Source organism: Phaethon aethereus (assembly GCF_964289735.1).
Source record: "Phaethon aethereus genome assembly, chromosome: 5".
Lineage (NCBI taxonomy): Eukaryota > Metazoa > Chordata > Aves > Phaethontiformes > Phaethontidae > Phaethon > Phaethon aethereus.
In genome coordinates, this window is record NC_138579.1 from 36,064,235 (window position 1) to 36,080,153 (window position 15,919).

The 15,919-nt window shown below is 36.8% G+C and overlaps 1 protein-coding gene across 1 annotated transcript in view; it reads right to left on the reverse strand.

Moving 5' to 3' along the window:
- RASGRP1 (RAS guanyl releasing protein 1) overlaps positions 1-15,919 on the reverse strand; it is a gene marked incomplete at its 5' end in the record, with an annotated part of 39,552 nt that overhangs the window by 10,633 nt on the left and 13,000 nt on the right. Inside the window, 7 exons of the mRNA XM_082000721.1 lie at positions 1,320-1,595; positions 3,539-3,655; positions 4,391-4,564; positions 7,684-7,837; positions 8,936-9,067; positions 10,917-10,987; positions 13,106-13,203. Coding sequence (XP_081856847.1) covers positions 1,320-1,595; positions 3,539-3,655; positions 4,391-4,564; positions 7,684-7,837; positions 8,936-9,067; positions 10,917-10,987; positions 13,106-13,203 — 1,022 coding nt within the window. The remainder of the gene's footprint in view (positions 1-1,319; positions 1,596-3,538; positions 3,656-4,390; positions 4,565-7,683; positions 7,838-8,935; positions 9,068-10,916; positions 10,988-13,105; positions 13,204-15,919) is intronic.

Below are 15,919 nucleotides of genomic sequence, written 5' to 3' on the forward strand. Positions count from 1 at the left end.
TTGCAGATAGGCAGTACCTTTCTTGTGAACAACTGCAAGCATTACTGTTGTAGTCGTAATAGTGAATAATGTTAGAGTCTTGGAGAAATCTTACAGTAGTTTCTGACACGCAAAAAACAGCAGTCTAAGTGGTATGATACTTCTACGAATCATCGACTTATGTACATAATTACTAACACCTTTTCAAACCGATTTGCCTGATAGTGGGAAAGCATATGACTAAAGGAAACAGAAGAAGGAGAAAGACTATTGGAAAAATCAGGAAACGAACAGGAAAATTATGGGCCCTGGAATATTAGCTGATTAGAAGTTCCTACTTCGAAATGAAGTATTTATTTTAATTTACGTCCTGTGATATATAGCTGCATGAAATTGTGGCCAAAGTTCTACATATTTGTAATAACCATTTTTAGAAAACGTTATTTAAAAAAAGGGACTTACAATAGTTTGAGACAAAACATGTAAAACATTTAGCAGGAAGAAATTCATCACTTTATGTAGGTCTATTTCAGGCCCTGGGCATATGTGCTTGATTTCACACACGAGTACTCCCAGAGCGAACAAATAACATCAAGCACATAAGCATTAGCTTTTTGCTGAAACAGGGCTTGTAACCAGAAAGTAGAGGCAGCCTACCTAGTTTTCCAAGCTGAGGTACTTGTTAAGGCCAAACAAAACTGAGTAAATCTACCTTTCTTGTTTCTATTTTAATAAAAGGTAGTATTTTAACTTACTAGGAGAAACCAAGCTATTGTTGTGACATACATCCTAGGTAGTATACATTTTTCAGTAACATGGCACTGACTAGATATGACTGGAAGAGCAATATAACAACTATATTTGACTAATATTTATGTCAGTTTTTTTAGCACCAGAAGAACTTAGCTAGAACTGTGCTATGTTTAACCCTACACATTTGAGGGACTGAACTTTTATATGAAAGATTGTGTGTTCAACACAAGGAAGCTTTGTATTGCAGCTTCTGTCTCCAAGGTCCATCTAAGGAAGCTTTCTACCTTTCTCCCTAGTTAGACTTAATCAGCAGAGGATTCAGAGCACTTCCTTAGTGAAAGTACAGAGAATGCATACTACTGTAACAAAAGAATTGGAAGCATACTGCTGAACTGGCACCTCTACCCTTGCTGCAGATAAAACAGCATCACTTAACTTTTTCTCTTCTTCTATCATTTCCTTAAGGAAAAAAAAAAATTCTTACAATAGTATTTATTTATAATTAATGGAATTCTCTACTTAGTTGTTTGAGAGGAATACAAAATTATTTTTAAAATGGAGGTATTTATCTCATCTAAAAGACTTACTGTAAGTAAATGAACAAGGTCCATATTAGCCTCCAGAGGAAGTGGCATTTCCTGGAGTTGTATCAGCTCATTTATGTGGTTATACAGAGAGTATAGTTTGTATATGTTAATTTTTTTGTCCTCTAAGTAGTTTGGCATGCCCTCATAAAGTGATATCAAGTCTTTCAGGTGGACCCCAAGGATTGGGATCTTAAAGTTACTGCACTCATTATAGGCACGTCGGTAACTATCATAATTTCTGTAAGATGAAAGCAGTTCTGTCATTTCATTAAACACCTAAAAATAAAATGAAAACAAAAAAACAAAATTGGTTACTGTTTTTGTTCTGGTCATACAGCACAAGAATTTCCCATGTTATTGTTAAGGGGTTTGCTCACAATGACTCTTGAAATGATTTTAAAACTTCAGGCTTCAAATGAAATCTTGGTATTCACTTCACCTAATTTAACTATCTATAATATATAATTATCACCTAATCTATAATGCTGGTGTTCCTACATTCCCTGTTTAGTCAATGAAAAGAAACAGGATCTTCTCAAATCAAGGGGATGTGTATGCAGTTAATGCATAAGCACAGCACAAGCTCTCTTGACCTTCAGAAAAGCAACCATCTTCACCTTAAAATGTGGAATGCACTTCTCTGGCTTCCAGGTCACCAGTTGGAATTGCTGGAATTGGAAAGTTGTGGCAGAGAAACCCTGTGCTGTGCTATGGTCCCATCACAGCATGACCAGAACTACTACAGTTCAAGGTGGCACATTTGTGCTGTTAAGGAAACTTTTTTTCCATAGAAGCGAAGAAGAAAGAATATATTGGACTTCTTGTAAAGGCCAAATGAATCTTAAGTCCAGCAGTATAAATATTTCCCTTATTTAAAACTGTACAGGTACAAAGATGACTCTTAACATTATAAAATCAATGGACCAATGTTTTCTTGTGGAAGTTACTAACCCCTTGATTTTTAACCTTCACAAACTATTCATTATAGTTAAACTTTAAAGTGTGTTCTCAAGTCTCATTACCAGCCTTTATTTACCTGCTTTCTATTAGCGCTTCTATAGAATTTCTTGATGCAAAAAGTTATTCAAATGATGTTCACATATGCAGTCCACTCCTCATAATGACAAAATTTTTTAAAACAATGTGCTTCTAAAATAAGCTTGCTAACTGGTTTTATAGATCCTGAGGGCTGCAGTCATTTTCAGTGGGAGGTCATACTACTGGTCTACACTCCAGGTATGCACTGTTCATTCAAGCTGATCATACTGTGATCAAAACAGGTTCATTAAATGCTTATATGAAATCTTTCAGGCCCCAAACAACATAAAATAATAAAGCATATTAGCCTCTTACAAAGTCTCTTAAGAAGCCATTTCATTGCTGACAAATATGCTTTCCTTCACAGTTTTAGTAGCTGGAATCTCAGCAAAAAAACATATCCATCTATATTTCACAAGAATCTAACTGGAAATTACAACTGATTCACAGAATCACAGAATCACTAGGTTGGAAAGGACCTTCAAGATCATCAAGTCCAACCATTAATCCAGCGCCACCATGTCCCCTAAACCATGTCCTGAAGCGCCACATCCACACGTTTTTTGAACACTTCCAGAGATGGCGACTCCACCACCTCCCTGGGCAGCCTGTTCCAATGCCTGACCTGATTCCTAACATTCCACTGTATTATTATATGTGTGTATTAGGGCTATGTTTGTTCAAGTCTGAACTAGATAAAATCTGTCACAGGGAAAGATCAGATGAACAAAACCAGTCCTTTCAGTTTTAAACTCAAAGTGCAGAGCTCTGTGTTAGCATTTAATAGACTCAGGATGGTCGATGTTGCTATGGATGACAATAGTTTTGTTCTCAAATGTTCAAGGATACAGTTCTCTGCTTTTATGTTTGGATGCTATTCTGTACTACTGCATATCAATGAAAACGCAGCCCGTCACATCTGAGTATTAAAAGGGAAACTTTAGAGAAGCTATACAAATCTTCAAGAAAGGTGGAGCTGGAAGCATGGGAGTAACTGGTGTCATAGAGATGAAATGACAAAGAAAAAACCCTCCAAAACCAAAGGAAGTTTTTCCCTCCCCCATGATCCACCCCCCCCACTTTTCCATCTTATCCAGTGAAGGAAAGTTGGATTTTGTGTGTGCAATGACAAGAAAGTTAAAGGTTATCTTCTTTGTAAAACTTAGAGGAGCAGTACCAACCTTAATTACATCATGAGGAACACATGAGCTCGTTTCCTTGAGTCTGGAAATGGAACTGTGACAGAGACCACCTATCACTGCCATTAACGTGTTGAAATTCTGCAGCTGGTGGAGCTTCTGTGTTGACATACAAAAAAAAAAAAATCAGTATTTATTATTTAAAGGTGCAAGTTGTTCAATATGCACTCCCAAATTCTACATTTCCTTTACTGCCTCTCTCTAAAGTCTTACAAGTTTTGTGCCGCTATCCATTGGACTTCATTCATTTTGGTAGTGAGTTGTGATTTTACTGGGTGTAACATGTACTTATTCTACTGTTATTAAATCAGACTTTAATTCTGCAGATACAGTAAGTCTTCAAAGTACTTCCTCAGTACTTCTCCCTCTTCCCACAGTCTACCACAACCAGGAAACACTACTATCTTGGTTATGACTGCAGCTGAATTAGTATGCAAAGAATACCAATTAGGACCACAGCTCTGCTTCTATCCAGTACGGCGTTACCTGGTCGAAATGCTTCTAATTATGGCCAAAGGCATGACAGTGGTTCACGCTCTGGAAAGGTCAGTCACAGCTTGGAATCTTACCAGCTGATTCAAAAGCAAGTCTAGTTTTTCAGAGAAAACTATTTCTTCAGAATGGGTATGAGAAAGTCATGATGCCATGACACTGTAGTATCTGAATACTTGGTATGAAACCACAGCATACACAAATACGCATGCTTATGTATGAATCAGGAGACCAGTGCCAACGCTCCCAGCTGACCCTACAGTAGTAGCATGGGAAGAGCAACTAAAGGGCTGTATCAGAGAAAAACAAAATAAGCACCACACATGTCAAAATTTAACTGACCTGTGCAACATGAATGAACTTGATGAACACTTCAGCCCGAAGCTGTGGTGTTGGTCTGCTGAGGACCATTAGCTGCACCCACTGAGAGATACCATTGCAAAGGGCAATTGATCTTTCCATTGTTGGATTCTCCTTCACACAACTATTCACAATGTAGTTCTGATAATCTGAGAACTTAAAAAAAACCAAAAAAAGTGTAAATCAAAACTCATCTAGTTTCATATACCTCATGATCTGTGTGCAGTTACATGTCTACTTTTCAAATGAAATATGCAAGATGTATTTTGTAACTTAAATATCTGTAAGACTGGTATCTCTACTTTGACAAAGCTTTGTTCAGTTCAAAGCAGAAGGCTTCAACTAATTGAATTAACTGAAAGCATCTTTTCGCCATAGTTTCTATCACATCATTTGCATCACGTATATCTCAGGAGCCTTGGTTCTTATAAACCCTAGGATGAGTAGAACTGGGGCTTTCCTCCCAGCCCTGGTGGCTCCATAGATTCATTGCATCAAGGCTTCTACAGGGAAGGTTAAACTGAATTTAAAGTGTAATCTAGTAACTCAGTAATAGTTTAAGGAAGTTTAAGGAAGTGTTCAGTTTATGTACCTAGGTCTCACCTCTGAATTAAGCTACACTAATACAAAAAGCAAATTCAATGAGATTAATATAAAACTGAGATAAGACCATTACGAATGAGGCCTACAGATTCCTTAATATTTTTAATGCAGCTTGGGAGAGCCTTTTCTTTAACCAAAGCGATCTAAAGTAGTTCAGTAGACACCTGTATGTGACAAATAGATTTTTTCAAGCCATTCTTCCCAATAATATCAAAAGAGAAACAATTATTTTATTTTGCTGATGCAATGTTTATCCATTCTCTTGATTTATCCATTAACAAGGATACACAAGCATTTGAATCATCAGAAAATGTGACACGCGATTTATACATCCATTCTTTACTATGACCATTAATACTGATATCTTACTGAAAACATTCAGAGGTGTAATAGACACATATTCCTTTCTTAAGGCCAGAGGAATATTCTGAATGCCACTGATCCTTAAGAAAAGGTCATAAATTGTCAGGCTGCTGTTTGTTTCTTGCTCCCCCTCTCTCACTTTCTCTCCACTTTTTAATAGTTCTTACTAAGTGGATGGAAAAACATTAACACTTTAAAAAGCAGATATGAGAGCAGACATCTCTGGATTTGTCCTCTTATTAAATTAAAAATGGAAGAAACATTAACAGTAATAAGTAGAGCTGTCTCTGAGATTACATAGTACTTACTTGCAATTACTGTTTGAATTTTGAACCCCAGCCAGATCTGGATGCATCTTGAAATTTAAGCAGCTATTCTACATAGACAGATAATTTTTTGATACCTGACTACATAATTATGGACTTCATTGCAGTTTGATTAGTTTGTTCTCAGCAGCTCTCTTTTTCAGAAAATATTTTTTTTTTAATATCTAACATAATATGAGCTCAGCTGTAACAAGATTGTTTGTGGTAGATGGTAAAGAAGTCCAGGTACTTAAATAATGCAAGAGTCTGGTATTGCAGTGACTAACTTCTGAGCTTCAACAGGAAAGCAGAATCCAGATTCTTACAAAAGAGTGTAGCCTCCCTGTATCTTGTAACTATAAATTAAAATGGTTTCCAAACACCAGTACACCTGCAGTCATTACTCTGTGAACACCAATCCCCACATTTTTCTTTGTTGAAAGAGATATGGTGTCTTGTGGAAGGTTTTGCTTGGTGCTGTATATGTTCAGGGGATCAAGTATTCCTTTCTGACTTTCAAATGACCAAACCTATGAATAGTTATTCCAGTGACTGATAACACAGCAGGTCATTTGCAGCCTTTCTCCCAGGATATGCTGCCACGTTAGAATAACAAAAGGATTCTGTGGCTTAGTATATCATGAAGATATTTTGCAGAGTTAATGAATATAGCTATTTATTAATTACACACTATTTTCTGATCTGAGGTCTCAGTAAACACAATTTATACCAAAACATATGCAGGGACCCTGCATAAAAATGTATACAAGTATGTAACTGTTGGAACTCTATGACACATCTGGCACTCTGACTACACTCATACTTTTTATGCTCATTATTCATTAATTACTTTATGACTGCACAGAGCTTGAAAATGTTAAGACTGAGCTTTGCATATTATGCTGCCTACAAGCAGCAATCCGTGCATGACTTTAGTTCTCTGGCTTTTTGAATTTAACATAAAACAGGAAGAGTCATGTACTGTCAGCTCCAAATAAAGTACACTAACACATGACTGAAATCTTTTCTGTCCTTGCAAGACTTCCCCCTTAGAATTGTAGTGTTTCCAAAAAAACCCCAAGCCACTAAATAATGAAAACAAACAAACAAACAAAACCACTTTGCTTTCACTATTATCGTCATGCTGACTTTGCAACTATCTCAGAATTTGGTCTGTAATGTTCACTTTTCTTTTCCATGTGTGAACCATATCAGCTTTGAACAGAAGTAATGTTGTACCATACAAGGATACAAGTGAAGTCAAGGTGCATAGGGGAGTTAGCATCTTATCAGCTACTAACGTAGCTGAGAAAACAAATAAAATGAAAGAAAACATAAATGAGCTAAATCCTTAAGAATGGTTTGTGTTTGAAAGCTTGTCCAATAAAATATCTTACCCCCCCTTACATTAATTAAAAAAAAAAAAAGGCATTTTCTCAAGTGCTTTCTTATCCCTAGTCTTTATTTTGTAATGCACAATCAAAAATGGCAAGCCAGAGTCCAGTGGACATCTTCTATACAGACAATCCATTAGTCGCTGCACAAGAATGCTGCTCTGTTTCCTACAGCCACAGGAGGTTAGCATTCTAGGACAGTATTCCAAGTCTCCTTCATCCCATTTCAGCTTGATTACTGATTTGAGTCAAAGGAGGCTGCTTGTTCCTGTGCCCAGTGACACCACTAGTTCTAAAAAAAAAGAGATTATTTGGAAGATCAAATGGTTTACTCCTCCTCCTTTCAACTGACCTTGCCCCGATTGTTCCACAGTTGCTTAAAAGGTTCACTCTCCCTCTCTCAGATGACTGCAGCAAAAGGGTATGTAAGTACCACTGGCTACCTTAACACTAGTAAAACAGAAAGAATCTGGACACAGACTCAGCTTGTCCAACAGCTTGCACTGCAGGGTTAATCTTGTAATACTACCCCTCTCCCATCTTTTCAATGTCCTTCCCATCTTTGTTCAAAATAAATGAATAAATAAATAAATAAATAAAAATCACTTACTGATATCCTTCTGAAAGACTTAAATTCAAGATAGGTAAGGTGGTCTGACAGCTCCTCTGGCTCAAGGTGATCAAAAAGAAGTGAGACTTTCCGTTTCTTACTGGTGTTAGCCTTCACACGCTGTGTCAGCTTTCTAGACCAATCCCTAGAATTTCTTTCAGATAAATTTTAAAACAGAATTACCCCGAGTTATTTTCTGAAGAACAAACTCTTCCTCTCTCCCTAATACAAAAGTAAGATTGTTTTCACACCTTATTGCAATAAAAAGTGAATTATTTGAATTTCTAAACAGCAAGCTCTTTTCCCGCATTAGTGATTATACGACAAAACATTACTGTTAGTCTTCATTATACTGTTGTAGCACGTAAGTACAACACAATTATATTACTAAACAGCATGAGATTATATATTGCACTTCTAAAATTGCTGTCCGTAACTTTGTTTTCATTGAACACATCCAGCGCTCCTCTATTTAATAATTCTTAGAGATTTCCTTGACCAGCCTCTGAGTATGAACTGTACCCTTATACTATTCGCCTATGGAGTAAAGAAATTTAATTGGATTTAAAAAACTACATATCCTCTTTCAGAACCAGATATAAAATATATGCCAAATTCTGCTCTGCTTTTGCCTGTGCATTTCCAACCAAGTATGAATTGGCAATACTGTTCCACAGAACTAGCTTACTCTCATATAACAAGGAAGGTTCTCTTCCCAAGAAAGAACTGTATGATGTATAGGTGTAGGATTTATTCTTGACAGGACAAGTAATTTTATAATTAAAATCAGAGAAAACAGTATCAAGAGTTTGGCAATGTAAACAACTACATCTTCTCACTTACCTTTGGCGTTAAAAATGTAAACACACTTTTTTTACCTCATCTGTTACCCACTCAAAATGTATTCTCCTTTCTCACTGGTTTCAAGTGATCTTTCGAATCATTAGGCCTCTACAGATTTTGTAAATTCCCTGGATAGAGTAAAATTTATCTAGCACAGAGAATTAGATAGTGTACAGAGCCGTTAAATTCGATCTCGGCCATTCTTGAAAGGCATTCCGTTCCTCTATGTAATATATAATTTCATCTATAATGATGTATAAAGCCTTCTAAGGACAGATAACATACAACTTATTAAAATTAACCCACTATAGGACTATTATCCTGCTATGCTGGACAGACACTATATTTGAATAAAGGAAATTCAGAGCACAAGTTTGTTTTCCAAGAATATTGAGACTTTGGCACTCACATTTGGGTTGTGTCAATTAGACGACAGTGTAACTCCTCACCATTAGCTTTAACCAGTTCTTGAAATTCCTCCATAGCTGTTGATAGTTTAGAGTCCATTTTGAACGTAACCCAGAACTCCGTAATCCAATACCTATTGCACATTGAAAATACAGAAACACAAAAATAAAGGTTTTGCTCTAACATCAGTAAGGCTGAAATTTAGACAGTTGCTCCTGTTTATATTTCTTCTTGACCAACTTCAGGGGACAAATCTAATTTTTAGATGCTTTTGCTAGGCTGCCCTGATTTTACAAAAAATCAAAATTTCAAAATTAGAAACAAATTAGAAACTACCTGACTTAATACTGTGTAGAATTATACTACTTATATGCTTGCAATAAAATCAATATTAAAATTTCTAGTTTCACATTAAATCTAGATGATATGCATGCTGGTTTTTTTCTTCATGAATGTCTAGATAATTTTATATATTCCTTTAAAACTTGAAATTATTTTGTCTGGACACAAAAAAATGCATATGCTACTCAGAATTTTATCTATTAACTGAAGAAAAATTTACTAATTAACTATATTTAACAGTTAACAGGAGATTCAGTCTCACATGCACAAAATATTTTCAGAGCACTACACTTTTCTATGTTAGACATTGAAACGTATGTTGCAGTCATATATTTTATATTTCAATTCCTGTATGTCAGTTGTCACCCATTATGGTGGGTTGACCCTGGCCAGCAACTAAGTGCCCATCCAGGTGCCCACTCACTCCTCCCCGACACAGCAGAATGAGGCAGAGAACAGGAAGGGCAAAAGTGAGAAAAATGTGTGGGTCAAGATAAAGAGGGATTAATAACACAATGAAAGAAAAAAGACAAACAAGTGACGCAAAGGCAATCACTCACCATCTCCCACAAAACATCCAAACAGTATCCAAGCAACAGCTACTGTGGAATGACTACCCCCCAGGTTTTTACTGCTGAGCATGATCCTGTATGGTATGGAACATCCCTCTGGTCGATTCAGGTCAGCTGTCCCAGCTGTGTCCCCTCCCAACCCCAAGCTCATCCTCAGCCTGCACTCTGGGGAGACAGAGTGAGGAACAAAAAGTCTTGACACTGTGCAATCACTGTTCAGCAATGGCTAAAACGTTGATGTGTTTTACTCACAGATGCAAAGCACAGCATCATAGGGGCTGCTATGAAGAAAGTTAACTCCATCCCAGACAGACCCAGTACACCCCTGGATGTAAAAATCTGTGCTTTTTGAAAAATGGAAATGCACATTCTTATGGATGCATGTATGTATGAATTTTCCTAGAAGCAAAAATGTTCCCAGATCACATACAATACTAAAGCATTCTGACCTAACAAATAAGCCACTTTGAGACAATAAAATCATCACCATTTAAAACAAATTTTACATTCCTGTTACTACTTATTTCCCATTTTGTATAAAAAAGAGATATCATATGCTAATCTATTATCAGAGTTGCATCTTTTTTTCTTCTCTTCTGTTTTCTCTAAACTGAGATATCAAACTTTGCTATAATTAATTTTAAAAAAAAGTGATCCAGGATCATTGCAAGTGACTAAGTAGAATTCCTAAGGACAATTACCACAGAGAATTACCTACCGAAAACAATAGAGTTTTGCTTAATATAAAAAAAGGTGCAAGATCCCACTTAATTTTTTTAATAGACCTATATAATAATAATAATAGACACAATGCTACCACTTCCTGAGCACTGTCAATTTTCACTGATGTTTAAGATACAGATTCACACAGACTCCATTCAAAACTATGACACAACAATTCTCGCACAGTTGGGCCTTTCTCTGTAAAGCTGCTGAAGTGAACCTTGAAAAGCTGAAGCAGTATAGGCGTTTCTCTTTTTAATGTCAGCTTACAATATGCAAAAGCATTCTTATGCATGGCACGTGGATAGCTGCAGACGAAGAGCTACCAAGCAAGCATATTCTTACCTCACAAAATAGCATATCTTTACACACAGCGTGGAAGATTTATTCTCTAAAGCATTAAGATAGGTAGAAAACTGTTAAGGAAAACCACATCCATTCACATATGCTGTGAAATGTAAAATGCTTGATACTTCCCTACCTGTAAGCAATAGGAATCATTCTACTGACGGCATATAATACCAGGTTAGGGTTTTACACAAGTGCATACAAAATATATCCCATGATCGTTAGCAAAAGTTTACTGTACATATGACTACTATGAGTAATACTGATGCATTACCTGAGTAATGAGTAACGTTAAGTAGTGAAATGATTCTGCTTTCTACATGTGTTTCTTTGTAACATGCCTCACAATTTCTAATAAAACTCATGCACTTGCACATCTCACTAAAATTTGAGACAGTAATACCAAATTTATCAATTACTGCTTTTACAAAGAAGTCCTTTTCAGTTAATTACGGTTCACTGGCACTTTTCGAAAAAAGATGCTATTTTCTTTTAAACATAACCAGTTGTATAGAGTGGGAAAGAAAAATATGAAATGCCTCTCCTTCCTAACCTCACCTTTCCAGCTACACAACAGTTTTCATTTGACTTACTGTGATAACTGGAAAGAAACACCCACATTTTTAGTCTATTAGCTCTATAAAACATGTTTTGATATTGTAGCCAATGTCTTTTGAAGACATGGAAAACCCGTTTGGAAAATGTATTATGCATATCTTTATTCTTCTGCTGTAGATTACACACATATTTTCAATACTAAAAAACATAATTTAATGAAAATACTTTGTGGATCTTCCCACAATCTGACTGAAATCAACTGCATCCTAATTCTACTGCAACTGAGGGGACATAGCCATATTAAGTGCTTAAATCAGGCTGACTCTAGAATAGTGAGTTCTGAATAAGTTCCCAAATATTTTGAAAGGCCCCAAACTGAGTATCCGAAATTAGATGGTTTACAAATCATCCATAACCATCTAAAATCATTCATGTAATTTAGGGGATAAAAATGGTGAAACTGGGACATTTGCAAGGTGTTTCAAAATACAAGAGCCCAGACTATCTGACCCATTCAAACTGTCTTTACCTTTCAATGTCTTAGCTATTCATAGAGTCAAAAACCAAGCTTTTAAAATATGCAAATCTCATAAAAGCTTGAATCGTTTCTCTCACTGTAGACAACATTACTTCTCAGAAACGTGCAACTACTTTCTTCCATTTTCAAAGAGCACATGAGCCCAAGTTAAATGCAACACTACACCACAGTTGTAGCTTGGCATACTTGATCTAACATCTGTGGTTAGGGAAGCAGCAGGACAGTCAGAATCAAACACTACACTAAAGCTCTGTTGTAAATGATGCTGCTTCTAAAAGCCAGTAAAACAGAGAGTTCGGGGGAAGAAAGGATTATCTAAGTTAAATTGTACCAAAATTGGCTGGGCCTTCTTAGCATGTCAGGTCTGCTTCCGATACTGTGCTCCTCTAATTAGGAATAAACATTCTGTAAAGCTAAGAAGTCAGGTAATATATGCCACAAATTAGAATTCCTGAGAAAGGCTAGTATTGCCAGTTTGATCTAGTAGCTTCATTGCGAAAAAGCTAATGAGCCAGAAATGCACATGCGTGAGTCCAGACAGTCACCTCAAAATGGAAACAAATAGGAAGGAAAAAGCTTATGATTTATTTCAATGCATTGTAATTTTGAGTGTGTGTGTGAGAAATAGTATCTGTTGAAAATTTTCATCTCCAGATGATACAATCAGAATATTTTCAAGTTACATTGTTGTTCTTTGCTCCTGTACTTGTATGGAGGACAGAGAGAAAGTTATCTGAAACTTGGCCCCAGGTTCACAGTACCTAACTGAGGTGCCTACATTAATCTACCACCTGCTAGATACTCCCTCCATGGCCAACGGAGGGTGACTTATCCTACTTGTAATCTGAATTGGAGTTTCATCTTTTTCTCTGTGGATAAGCTAAACCAAAGAAACAAAAAAACCCAACCTTAAACCAAACAAAAACACACCATACAACCAAAACACTGTAAAGAACAAGTACATTGCTTAATTAGTGGAACAGTAATACACCCATAGATTAAATATCCTCTACTTAGCCCATTTCAAAGTTGTCAAGTTATCTAATACTACCTTAATAGCAGGTGAGTATCACAAAGGATATAGATCAATGAGTTTCTGGAGCATGTCTGCAGAGGAGATGATAAACTGATGCATGGCCAGAATTATCTTTAGTAGCTGGTTGTTTTGATATGCATTTCCTTCTACATCTGAAAAAAAAGGAGTAGTCATATTGAAATCTTGGTAAACAACTTGCAAAAGGCTTTTTCAGAATACTAATTCTAATCAGGCCTGTCCACCTATGCTATTTCAAAGATAGCAGTAACTTTCTAACTTAGTAAGTGCATCATTTTTCTAATGAGAGCTATACAACAACTGTATTTCACTACCAGGATTTGGAAGACCATTAAAAAAAAAAAAAAAGCAGCTGTGTCTCAAAAGCACTCAAAACATCCAGATAACTATATATAATGATCTCAGCCCAACAGTGCACTGAAATGCTTAGCTTTAGGCAGATGCGTATAACCTTTGAAACAAATTAATGAACAGGGGAGCAAAAGAATTCAGTTACTGATCCAGACCAGTCAGTCAGTAGCATGACTGAACTTATCAACAGAATGGCAATATTTTTAAGTGTTTGTCTAGGCTTTTTGTGCAGCTGACATACCTAACCCTAAAGTACATGCACAGGTTAGGATCTATGCTTGGATGCGCACAGAATGAGATATAATGTATGCAGAAGCCCAGAGGCTAACCTATGCAAATTGCCGGTGGTGGACCTAAATGTGCTAACACATTTCCTTGAGCTGTGTGTTACAAGGATTTCACTTGAAGTTGTTTAGACCACATCTATCTTCTGGGTCTTGTGGGGTTTTTTTCCATATTCAGAAAAGATATGGGACATCAAATATAGCAGAACATTTTTAGAAGTTTCAATTTCTGTAACAAACACAGTAGTGAAAGTGTTTGTAAATATTAACAGCTGATGTTTTTCCACAGTCTGCCATGAGAGAACCTAAGCAGCTTGAATTGGAATTAGGCACCCTTTCAAACACAAAAGAAAATTTACCTTTTTGAATGATTTTAAATACATTGTCCTCTATGAGGATAAATGTAGTTATCACTTAAAATAGCAGTAACAGGAACAATATACAAAAAAATGTGCAATAAGGCAAAATTGAAGATGTAGATGAAACAGCAGATCTGCAGCATATGAAATGGCACCTATTACTAGAGGACAAAAAAAATTTAAATTGCATAACACCAAAAAGGAACATTAAACTTAGCCCACTGTCAAAACAATATAATTCATGTTAGTCCTTGAGCAAGAGTTTCCATGTCCTTCTACAGGAAGGTACCAAACGTGAGGAGAGAACCCCAGAGCCCAGGCCTCTCCTTTTGAACAATATATTGAATCTTTGGTACAACTAATAGAGCATGATTTCCTCGAGATCTGTCTCCTCTATTCTTCACTCCACAATAGGCCTATTCATGCCCTTTATCACTATACTTTCCCCTGAAAGTCTTTTCCTTCTCTTCCCCACAATAATGCTTAAAGCTACCAGCTACACAAAAGCAATACATGCTGTGGTTGAATCCAGGCTGACTGGCCAGGCAGCAAATTGAATCAAACCAATGCTGTGTTCACACAGACGCCCCTACACAAACGTGGGCACCTATCTGGATGGCTCTCTACTACACAAGCAGTTCTTTGAGATTCCTATCTTTCCATCAAATTTAGACAGGCTGACTCTATTTCATGCAGAGTAGATGTAGTTTAGTAGGAAAGTGACTCAGAATGGCCTAGATCTGTGCTTCACAAGTGAAATTATTGTTTTAGCTGAGTGTTTGAAGCCCTGAAAGCAGAGGACATGCTGGGTATCATATACCCAGTGTGGGTAACTTCATTCTTCTAGCAAAAGCATAGTGAGTTTGGAAGAAACTCAATACAATGAGCAGTCTTGAATATCTTACTAAAGCCAGCCTCTCGGGCAAGACAAACAGAAAAATCCTGATCAGTAAGTTCTGGCAAAGCCTATGTGAACATGCAGAAACCCATTCAGCACTATCAAGCCCAGAATGAGAACTTTATGCATCAGATGATCTTCAACACTGAACATGAGAGACTGTTTTCTGAATCCACCTTCTGCAGTTAAACTTAAATTCTAAGGAGCAATTCTCCCTACAGCAATATGGGCTGGGGGAAAGTCTGCCTCTCCAACAGCCCCATAAATGAGAGCAGTATAGGCCCCAAGTAACTAAAAGTTCTTGAGCTGCCTTCTGACATACTACAAGTTCTCAGTTTTATTGCACGAACCGAAGTTTGTGTGTTCTTTGTTCATGTTCTCACATAATTTCATTCATTACCTAAAGAATCTTACTGGGATATAAAGTGCCTAGGTATTACAGCAGGTACACTGAGGACAAAACACCAAAGTATTCAGCCAGAGAAGTGTGAAATTTGCAGAGGAAGGCTAGGACATCAGGAATCAATACTTGTTCATGCCTTCAGTATTTGGTATTTTGTACTCTTCCAGTGACTCCAGGAAGGGTGAAATTATTTTAGGCCTTGCACACAGAGGCCTGTATTAATTTTCATGTATTTTATAAAATGTGGTGTTCTGCCAGAGCCTCCAACAGCTCTTGTTCAATCAGAAAAGCAGTTCAATATATGCTTAACTTGGAAGCCAAATGGTTATGTGCACACATACTATTAAGTATATACAGCCCTAATTAAATCACCAGCTTTTCAGAAGTGCTCAATATAGATCTCCAGCTGACAAAGACAGCAAATAACTCTCTCTCCTAGTAGTTTCTCCTCTGTAAGCATTCCAAAATCCTCTGCCATGACATAACACCGGTACCACTTGGCATCATGTTCCAGATTGAATTCCTGTCCTCCAGAAGGTCTCTTTTCCATTTTAC